Consider the following 11,251-nt stretch of genomic DNA (forward strand, 5'->3'; position numbering starts at 1 on the left):
GCCAACAGCCTTCTGTTCAAAATATGTCTGGCTGTACAAAATGGTATTTTGAGTCTTATGCTTTGTGTTAGTTTTTTTTTATGTTGTAGAAATGCAGATCTGTTGCTGATAAACAACAGTAGCTGTAATTATTTTTTAACAACTGAAAATGTTTTTTCCAAACCGACTAATAGATCTCAGATGTTTAAATGGGTCATTGGTTTTCCAGGGTAAAGAAAACAAAATCAGTTCATTTTCTGCTATCATATTTTCCATTCAGACCACTTCTCTGTATATTGGGTTATACCAGTAAAGAATATCATCATTAAATATTGATAAAAAATATAGCAGCTCAGCAGGAGTGAGACATATTTGTGGCTGGAGATTGTAATCCTTTGCTTGAGCTGGTGCCATTGGTTTGTTTAGTTTTCTAGCTGTCAATGCGTTTTTGCTTAACTCAGAAACTTATCATATTTCTTTGGCTTCAACTAAAGTAAGCCACAGGACTCCCGGCCACTGTAACTCTTATATTTGGAAAAAGGAAGTCTGTTAATAATCTGACTTTAAGCACATCTTTGACTGACAAACTCAAGATTCGAGTTTACTCTATCTGAAATGTCATTTAATAATACAACCATACGTTTCCACACATTATTTTAGATTTCTATATTTTTATTCAAATTCCAGTCTTAATTATTCTACTTACAGGTATTTTAAAACCGATTATTCAAAAGTGAGACTTTAGTTTTCTTAAACCCTAAGACTTCTTATCATTTGGTTTGTAAAATCTGCAGACTTTAAACATACAGCAGCTTGGACAACATCCTGAATCACTGCTTTAGCCATTAAATCTGAAATATTTGACATCTGACATTCACTAGTCTAGAGAAACACATTATATATATAACTACATTCATCAACGTAGATATTTTTCATTTTTGAAGAAAATCTGATGCTGATGTGTTTCAAGTGGTGTTGGGTAAAATAAACCCTCTCCATAAACAATGTGGTCTCCAAATACAGCTCATATTATCCTACAATGACAAGCTATAACTGTTCTAGGACCTGGCAGTCAGAAATGACAGTACAGTATATTAAAATGAAAGACTAACTGTTTAAAATAGTGCCACACTCTGTTACAGAATGGTTGAACACTTTATTGTATCCAGCAAAAGTAAAATCACTAGTACTGCTCGGGTTCCTGTCACAAACGAATGAATAAATAAATAAAACAAAATTAAATTAAATAAATTAAGATCAAATGAAAAACAGTCCCAGCCTAAAAGCTGTCCATTACACAAACCCTATCAAAACGAATTGACAAACTGATACACTTTAACCTAAAACCTACTGTCCGAATAGTTTGTTTTGCTAAAATCACACTAAATAAATTTACACTTACACTGCCATCTAATGGTAGACAATTTAATTTGTAGACAGGTAACATATTTACAGTACACCTTTGCAATTTAATGAAATTCTAAATGTATTTCTTGTCTGTGCAACACCTGCCACCAAAACAGTACGTGTTGCTAAGGCATTTTTGCTAATTGTTTTTACTTTGTGGTAGCTATAGAGCCCACTACAAAATCTACACATACTCACATCTCATTCTCGACAGTATTCTTGCACTACATATTGCTTGGGCCCACAAGTCGGTAATATTTCCTGTTTTATGATCCGCAAAGTGGAATTAATCATTTGAATGCAATCACAAATTGGCCCATGACCTCTAACATTTACTTGATACCAATATATTCCTGACATTTAATGGTGTACTCAATGTTACATCCAGTCAATGCATACAATCGTTTATCGTTATTTTAATTAGTTTGAACCCCAAAGCATGAGCAACCACCAAACGTTAAAATCCTTTATTTATCTGTTGAAAATATTGGTTTCCTGCATGTGGTGGTTGTGGGGCGATTTTGTCGCCGATCAATCTACTGTATGTGTGTAAATAACAGACAGAAAACTGAAAATGTCTGTAATGTTTTGAAAACGCAGGAATTGGAGCAAGAGGTAACTGTGTGTAAAATTGCAATTTCAGGAGTAACAGACTTAATTATTGACAATTATTTAATTTGCTGAGGGTACATCCCATAATATAGAGCAGCTTTAACACAAGTTCACACAAATTCAATCACAACATAGAATGCTTTAATATTGTGCAATGCTTTCGGTGTAGTCACAGCCCATTAAAGATATGTCTCATCAGTAGCCAGATAGACCAGATATTAATGGCAGTTCTCTATCAGTTTTTAGAAAAACCTGAACCACACATTATTATCAGATTCAGAATTGTGCTAGATAACTTAAATGGCAAATGTACCCTAAATACCTATTTTTACCCTAAAAAACATCTAAGGCACAAATCAAATATGTGCACACACGCACACGTCATCAAAACTCTTATTAATAAAAGACAGTGAAAATAAAGTATATGAAACCTATTCACTATATTTAAAGTCAGTCATAAATTATGCATTTCCCTATTTTTAACATGAAATTCTTAACTGTGAAATCAGTTTTGTGAAAACAGTTCTGGGATCGTAGTGTTATCTGTTTGTCTGGTTCCTGCAGCAGATTATTCTCTATTTGTTCATTGTCATGACAGCTTCTTTGGCCTCTGATGCTGCTTTCATCAAACAGAAGTAAGCATTCCTGTTTAATACTGCAGTGTATTCCAAAGTCCTCCAGTTTCATAAAGACACCTCTGTAGAAGCTTCTGTAGAAGCTCCCTCCACCTCAATCGAGAGCAGGGGGTGGAACAGGAAATTGAAGGCGAATGCAATGGCCTTTATAGCGTTAACCGTCCAGTCCGGCTCTATCTTGACCTGCCGTTGTATTGGTATGAGCGGCGAAGCGCAGGTCTTGCAATGCAGCGCTTTGAGCTCAAACACTGGCCATTTGCTGCCCAGTCTGCCTTCGAGTACCGTGCTGAACTCCACAACGCTGCCTGAACTGAGCGCTAGTAAAACATGTCGAAATTCGTGACTAGCCTTAAGCACAATGTCTTTGGTTGCATCTTCAATATCGTTGCGTCCCTTTTTCTCTTGCGGCATCCCCAAAGTCACTTCAAACTTGTAGTGGTCGAAACGTTTGACATGGCACTTGTGCTTTGCAAGGCTCTTAAGCTGACATAGTGGTTTAGCGGGCCCCAACTCAGTTGTGTCGCAGGCAGGGTACTCCTCCCCATAAAGACATCGGACCCAATCCGCTATAAATACCGGCAGGAGGTTGATGACAGCCTGCGCGCCGTTCTCAATCTCAGTGACCCGAATGTACTTAAACCGTCCTTCCCAAGTAACGCGGTGGCCCTCCAAGTGGCTGCAAAGGATCTGGGCGTGAGCCATGTTGCGCTCTTTCCATGCACGTGGGCCGCACATGTCACTATACTGCTGCCATGTCAGAGTGGAGTTGTAAACCTTCATTCCCTCTGAACGGTACACGTAGAACCAGCTAAAGAGCACCAGAGCTGAGATCCACACAAGGATCAACTTGACTACGCTGCTACGGCGTAATGAGCGCAACACTGCCATAGGCGACACGCTAAAGCGGGTCCACCATCGCAGCAGGACAGGCAGCACACAAACGCACACAGTTACGACCATTTTTGTCAGTTCCAGGGCGAGAAACCATTGCACAAGCTGCACTAGCAGTACTGCTGCTAGACCCAGTGACAGCACTGGCAAGGCAAAAAAGAAAAGGAGGTATCCCACAGCTGTGCGCATCAGTCCCAAAGCTGTGGACTCTTGCAATAGTGTAACGGACAGCTCGCACCAGATGAAGCACACTAGGTAGGGCAGCAGCACACAGTAGGAGCCACGAGTTCCACCTGCTGTGGCCATATTGGTACAGAGATACAGGAGGTAGAGATACAAAATGCAAGGCACTCCCAAGTGCAGTACCAAGAAGTCACCCAGGCGGATGGTTAACCAAGCACCACCAACGATACGGCCCACCCAGCCTCCCACCAGAAGACTGATGAAGGTGCAAAGGGCGGATGCAACCTGGGACAGCAAAGCAAGTTTGGCATGCTGCTGTGCTGCTGGTCTTAGACTTAAGTAGCTGCTTACAGTAAAGAAGACTGCAACTGTGGCCAGTTCAGAACATGGCAGCCAGGACTTATCCGCTAAAGGAAATGACACGATGAGGAATAGCGTAGAGAGGAGGAAGTAGAGATAAGGCTCCAAGTGGTTCCATGTAAAGTTGGATTCTGCCTGCTCGAGGTCTATACCTGGCTCGAAATGAGCCAACATAGCAGTTAATGCTCGGAAGTTCTCCCATGCCTTGCTGTTCTGAAAGACTCTGAGTGTACAGATTACCATTGAGACAAAAGAGAGGTAGAATATGATGAGAGGTATGACAAGAACAAAGAACTCCAGGGTGAGGTTGGAGATGATGAAGAAAAAAATCAGGGTGTTGACGTGATGAGTGGGGATGAGGGCGCTAATCCATTGCATGCCCGCACGCGACGCCCAGTCAATCAAGACCTCTTTCACCTCCAGCACTGCATGAAGGGGAAACTTCAACACCTGCAAATGTGGAGAAAATTATTTGGATAGCCAGAAATCATTAATGTCACAAGCTGGTTCAAAGCTAAGTAATGTTTTCTTTGTCAATAGAAAACATTATTGGTATGCAATCAGACTTAAAGCTGTCTCAAATTGCAAGCTGCTGATAATCATTCTTTCTTAAAGTTGTTTAAGCAACATAGGCAATCCCATAATGCAATGTTAACTAAGTGAAAAATCTTGCTTTAAGATGACCATCCATTCAAGGTAAATACACATTAAAACCATCAGTTAGGCTACGTGACTTTTCATTACTAACTGTTGCAGTTTTTTCACCTAATACAGGACAATGAAGTGTAGTTTCACCTCACACTACAGCAACTTTTGACGATTTAAAATCTAAGAAGAAAAATCGGGTCCAAGATCTCTGTCAGTTCTGATGCTCAGCCCAGATTGAATGAAGGATTGCATTCGCGAAAAATAGAATTTCACTGCGTTCGTAAAGGGATACTCCACCCAAATTTTTTTATTCTGTCATCGTTCACTCAAGTTCCAAAACTGTATAAATGTTTTTGTTCTGATAAACACAAAGAAAGTTATTTTGAGAAATGTTTTCAACCGACATTTTAGGGGACACTATTGACTACCATAGCAAGAAAAATATTGTTTCCATTATTTCGTTCAAAATTAGAAATTTTGAAACATTAAGGAAAGGAAACAGTTCGGGGGACACCTTTGATTCAAATTAAACAAGCCTCTTGTTCGCCAGCGTTCGTTAATAGCGTTTTCAATATGGATATTTCTCTTGAACAAACCAATCGATTCACCTCAGAAGACATTTGTTAAGACCACAGAGCCGTGTCGAGACGCTCTTTGATCGATAGACGCACTATTTGGAGCTTCAAAAAATTACCACCCATTCACTCCCATTCTACCGCTTGGAAGTAAAAGGATATGTTCTATTATAACTCCGACTGCATTATTCTTCAAGAAGAAAGTCACACACACTTAGGATGCCTTGAGGGTGAGTAAAACATGGGAAAATTTTGATTCAGGCCTGAAGTATCTCTTTAGGTTTTAAAGAATAAGTAGAATGGGCTGATTCTTTATGACTTTATAGAAACTTTTAACTGATTTATCCTTTGATATTAATACCTTTTGATGCAAAGGCAGTTCATTTGGGTTTTTTATTGGCTCTTCATCGTCATCATCACCTGCCACCCCTTCCATGACAGGTGTTGGTGAGATTCCCTGAGCATATTGCTTAGTGTTCTCAACAAACTCTTCTACACCCACATAATCAACCCCTGTCAAAGCACAAAACAAATAGATTTAGATTTTTATACTCACATTAGTGCATATATACTAAATAAATATTAAAGTCTGAAAGAAAGAACCGACATCTGCTTCTTATGCACTGACCGTCTTTTGAGACCAGACTCTCCAAAACCTTTCTTTGTTTTTGCAATGGGCTGGAGAGAGGGTTGCTTGAAGCGCCATCTAGAGGAGAAAGACACATTTGAATATGAAATATATTCTGGAGATTTGTAAAAAATGGCACAATGCAGAAGTAGGTCAATAACCTACTTTAAGGTGATGTAAATTATTTTTGTATGGAATGACACACAAAAAACATTATTATTTCTGCCAGATATCATTGAACTAGTCCTAACATAACCTGGTTTATAATAACAATAAACTCCTGTTTTACCAGTCTCATCGTTGAGTTGGCTCATGTTGTCTAGAAGTTCAGAGGGAGTTATCTTTCTCTTTCTCTCTGGATTAAGTTTCCAGTACATGAGCAGAGCTGCTTTCCTGACACTGCGCTCAAAGCGAGACTCGGATGCCAGGGAGCGAACTTCTTCTCTGTTTTCAGCTGTGATGCCTGTTACACACAAACACAATCTGTTAGTGTTTATAAAAGTATGAAGAAAGGTATGGTATAATGTTCATAATAAAGGGATTTGAAATACCCCTCTTCTCATGCAGGCACCGCTGCAGATGTTTCACTGCATCTCTACGGCCATTTTTGGCTGCCTGAAGCAGCCATGTTACTGCCGTAACACCGTTTATCTCCTCATCTTCTTGTTCCGCTAGTCTCAGGTAATACTTACCAATCTGAGCAAAAATAAAGTGTTAATATCTTTATTAATAAAGATAGACTTACAATTTTTGTGTATGTCAAGTCAAGTCAAGTCAGCTTTATTTATATAGCGCTTTTTACAATTTTCATTGTTACAAAGCAGCTGTACAAGAAAAAATGACTATAAGTAAAACATAAAAGGTTATGGAATTCAAAACACAGGTCAAATATCAGACACACAATAAATTCCTATATGCAGTGTTAATTAAATAAGACTACCAAATTCTAGGCAAATATGTGGCATTCAAACCTCCGTCTGTGCCTTGGCATCTCCATTTTTAGCCCTCTGTTTAAGCTCATCAATGCTCAGCTCCTCTGGGGTTTCTCCTGGCAAAATGAAATAACCAAACAGATAAACAATCACACATACACATTGTCTTATCACTACAAATATGCACGAGGAGGCAAAGCAAGCTCGCGTGTACTAAGGTTACGCTAACACTGCAGAGTCTGCACACAGATTTGTTTTTCAAATGAGATCTTTAAAACCACTGCATTTGCCTCAGATCCAGTGTTCTTAATTTCTGGCATTTCTATCTTTAGAAGCAGTAAACTTGCTTACATACTTCACAAAGTAACAGCACACCTATACTCTTCCAAAGCGAAAGGCAACAAAGTTTTAATACTTCAAGTAAATTATTAAAATCCCTACTGTATACTGTATACACTGTAATCTACAAACAGAAGTTTTTAACTTTTCTGCTCTCGATTTTTAAATCGGATTGGGCTGCCAGTAAAACTTCAGGAATCCTTAAATATGTTAACAAGTTCTAGATGTTAAAACACATAATATAAATGTATTTGTGTTGTTTTATTATTTGCTAGTGAATCCTGTGTGTGTAATGGGAGATCTGACCTAACTCTGAACAATGACTCATCGTTCAGATACTGGTAGGTAATAGGTCATTATTAGGTAGGTAATACCAGGTTGGGTGTCTGTGTGACATCTGACTTTCCATGACCGGGTAAAGAAATCACTGACAGTCATGTGATGTTAAATCTTTTTACATTCATGCATTTGACAGATGCTTTTATCCAAAGCGACTTACATTGCATACATTTGCATACTAAGTATGTGCAATCCCTGGGATCGAACCCATGACTTTGCCGTTGTTAGCGCCATGCTATAACCTCATGAGGAGGCTCTTATGTGGTCATATGTTAATGTCATGGATCAGCACTGGCATTTGGCCTGTGAGTTGACAGATTGTATATTTACCCTGAAGAGGAAAAGATGACTGTCCTTGGAAGCCACTGTGAATATTGCTGGCCGCATTTAGCTGGGATCGACCTGTCTGAGAAGCAATGTGTGGGGGCGGAGTCATTGTCAAAGGGGTGTTGCCATGGGATGTAGTAGATGCAGAGATAGCGGCAGGGACTGAAGATGCTTGGGACAGTAGTGGAGATTCAAGGGCACATTCCATTTCTAAGGAATGAATAAAAAGGAAGACATAAATATTGTAATAAATGTGTGCAGCAAAAAAATGTACTCTCTTGGTTAGCTTTGCTATTCTTGTATAACGGAATAAAAAATTAATATCTGGTTTTATTTATTTGAGTATAATATGCCATACTATATTTCTCTTTATGCACTTAAACATTTGTCTTCATGAAGTGAACATAAAAAGGGAGAAAATCTAAATATTTAAGATTAATATAATATTGTATAATGGACAGTATACATATGGACAGTATACATATTTTCAGTTTAACTGCACGTTGTTGTTACTATAACACTGAAAAAGGGACAAAACAGTCTGAACGTTTATTAGAGACATTATATTTTATGTGATTTAACAGCTGTACTATTAACTATTATATTTTTTGTAATTTAAAATAGAAATGTTATTTTTAGAAACTAGGATTATGGAAAATATGGAACTGAAGAAATCGGTATTACAAATAAAAATTACTTTAGTTATCTGTTGTTAAGCAGAACTGTATTTTTACACCAGTCAGGGCCATAGTTTAAGCTGAGTTGTCATTCTTGTGTCACCTTCACCTGTGACCAGCAGAACAGAAAGTAAAGTTAAACACCAGCACTAATGTTGTTAACAGCGACAAACACAAACATCGAGGAAACAGACAAATACTAATAAATACACAGTCATCTCCGAGCGCTGAAAGATACAAATATACAAAAATGAACGGCTACAGCGAACTCTTGGTAAACGCATTGTATTGTTTCTCCTACCTGAACTCATCCATCACTTCACCAGGGGTGAGTTTAATAAAGCTCTCAGCATATACTGTCATACTCCAGCATGTTTTGACACCATACATGATATTTGTAAAATAAGTAATGTTTTGAGTGATGAGCACAACGCTGACAGAGAGAGGCCCGTCCTGGTGCTGCCCGCCCCTCACTGGCACACTGACTGAACAGGATTGTTGACATTGTCACTCCAAACTTCCGGTTGCAGTCTTCTTTACATTTCAAAATAAAAGACATTGAGTACACTAAATAGGTTCATGTGTAAATGTCTCGTTTTGTTTTCCTTGTAAGCTGTAATTTAATGTTGTTTTGGCACATTATCAGCCCTGGAAACCCCTATGAACCAAAAGTTTGTTATTTTAACGGTTAGTAGTGTAGGCCTACAATATATCTTAGTATCCTACCTTATATTTTAATCATCATTTTCACGTTTCCTTATTTCTATACTGTTCTATATCTCTACTGCCAAAAGTAGAGACTTTATTTTCCGTAAAGCTGCTCTAGAAAATTGTGAAAAAGCACTTCAGGAATATATTTTGTTGAATCGGAATAGTGTGTATTACTTATAAAATGTGATATTATTTCTCACAAAAACAATAAATTCCAGACCACAGGAAATAGATGTCTGTTCTTACCATTAGATGTCTGCTACAATATGCAAGTGCAAAAATCTGTGCAATCTCTGTTTGAAATAAAGTTATGCAACCAGAACTAATAGATAGAAGTAAATATTAAAACAAAACAAGAAAACTGCTAAATAATCGATTTTAGACATTTCATCAAATAATTTAGATTTCAGTACATTGTAGGCATTTAGTGTATTGTCAATCAATAGCACTAAAACTTTGTAAGGTACCATTAATAGATCTTAGGAGCATTTTTGCAAGCGCTACCTGAGGCCACGAAGCACGCTTCAGTGTAATCATTCGAAAGATTCAGCAAGACCATTTATTTTTTTTCTCTATGAAATAGAAAATGTATAATAAATATACATGTTTTTTCACTTAAACATTTGACATTCACTTAATTGTTAATGTGTTAATAATCTTTTTTAAACAGATGAAACTTTTCAAATTATAGTTGTAGCTGATAGCCTTGTGGGTAGTTCTCCAACACGTGGTGCGATTTCGTATCTGTGACCCGGGTTTGATTCCCTTTTAATGATCCTTCACCGATCCCACCGCCTTCCCTCTCTCACTTTGCTTCCTGTCCTCTTGCTCAATGAACTGTACAAATAAAGGCAATTTTTTCAAATGATCCAATATGGAGTCAAATCTTTAATCAAATACATGAAAGGAGTAATGGCACATTTTGAGTGTTTATTGATTGGATTTCCTTCAATCGCTCTTGAACAAGTAACTGCCAGAAATGGGCACAAATGTAATGTTTGAGCTCAGTGTGTGAGTGTATGCAATGCCTGATTATCTGCTGATGAGGCGTTGTAACCATGGAGACAGAGCTTGCTGCATTACAGAACAGATAGGCCAATAGTGTAAGGACATGATCTCTTTGCCTGATAAGTATATTATTTTTTAATACACAATTTACTGTTTAAATTTTTTTTGTGTCATCATTCTATCTTTCAATAGAAACACCATATCAGCGGTGAAGTAAAATTGCCACAAAGATTTTGTTCAATTACTGTTTTTCAATGGGGTTTCTTTAGGTTTAATTCCAGTATTAATGGTAAGCCATTGCTGTAGTTAGAATTCCCAACATGAAGAAAGGTACCAAAAGAGGTTTACGTTTTGCCTCACTTGAGCTGGACTTTGGAACAAAATTGGAACAAAACAAAAGCTTTGTAGACACACTTCGAAAGCTTATTAAGTAGCAGATAAGAGCAGGTTTAACATAATAAGCTTATTGAGAGTTTCATAAACAGAGAAAGAGGGAAAGAGTGTTTGCCCATATTCAATCCAAAGACATATTCAATGAGAAACATTTTTGCTTTTGTTCAATTGATGTTAAACATGGTGTTCATATTTTTGTCACTCAGCCAGTGTTCACAGATCTAGTGGAACCACACATTGTTTTTAAATCAATAAAATGTATGTGAAAGCACACAAAACACAAATAATCGCCCTTAAGTTCCCCATTATGGGAATAATTTTAATGAATATTTTCTGAACTGCCCTTCGATCTTTTAAATGTATGGCATAAGTGATACTTACTTATAACTTACTAAACTTTGTAATATCTAAGTGCCTCCCAATTGCTTGTTTGCAGGCTACTTTCAACCTCTTACTATACAAAAGCAGCTCTGAAAGCAGTCTACATTTGAAAGACTGCAGTGTATTACAAAAGTACACATGAGAAATATGACAAATGTATAACGTTTGTTAATCAGTTACATAGTAGACTGTAAGTAGTAGTATACTAAAGTAGTATTTTGTTGCA

At 37.6% G+C, this 11,251-nt stretch overlaps 1 protein-coding gene across 2 annotated transcripts; it reads right to left on the minus strand.

Moving 5' to 3' along the window:
* Nucleotides 1–1,117: 1,117 nt before the first annotated feature.
* wfs1b (Wolfram syndrome 1b (wolframin)) lies at nucleotides 1,118–9,038 on the minus strand. Of its 2 annotated transcripts, XM_079479211.1 has the most exons (9): nucleotides 8,834–9,021; nucleotides 8,553–8,641; nucleotides 7,859–8,065; nucleotides 6,890–6,966; nucleotides 6,470–6,614; nucleotides 6,208–6,381; nucleotides 5,919–5,996; nucleotides 5,652–5,803; nucleotides 1,124–4,517 (listed from the first exon to the last, which is right to left on the minus strand). In XM_079479211.1, exons 3-9 carry the CDS (start codon nucleotides 8,061–8,063, stop codon nucleotides 2,682–2,684), a joined length of 2,667 nt encoding a protein of 888 aa, XP_079335337.1. In that variant the 5' UTR covers nucleotides 8,064–8,065; nucleotides 8,553–8,641; nucleotides 8,834–9,021; the 3' UTR covers nucleotides 1,124–2,681. The 2 variants fall into 2 exon arrangements, with proteins under 2 accessions (XP_079335336.1, XP_079335337.1); XM_079479210.1 differs by lacking the exon at nucleotides 8,553–8,641 and having other exon boundaries at nucleotides 1,118–4,517; nucleotides 8,834–9,038.
* Between the last annotated feature and the right edge of the window lie 2,213 nt (nucleotides 9,039–11,251).

The sequence above is a fragment of the Barbatula barbatula genome, assembly GCF_947034865.1.
Source record: "Barbatula barbatula genome assembly, chromosome: 18".
In the NCBI taxonomy this organism is placed as follows: domain Eukaryota; kingdom Metazoa; phylum Chordata; class Actinopteri; order Cypriniformes; family Nemacheilidae; genus Barbatula; species Barbatula barbatula.

Coding starts and splice junctions, on each gene's coding strand:
- wfs1b (XM_079479210.1), bottom strand. Junction 6,967..7,858: donor GTCATCTTTTCCTCTTCAGG/GTAAATATACAA, acceptor TCATTTTGCCAG/GAGAAACCCCAGAGGAGCTG. Junction 5,997..6,207: donor CCAACTCAACGATGAGACTG/GTAAAACAGGAG, acceptor TTTCTCCTCTAG/ATGGCGCTTCAAGCAACCCT.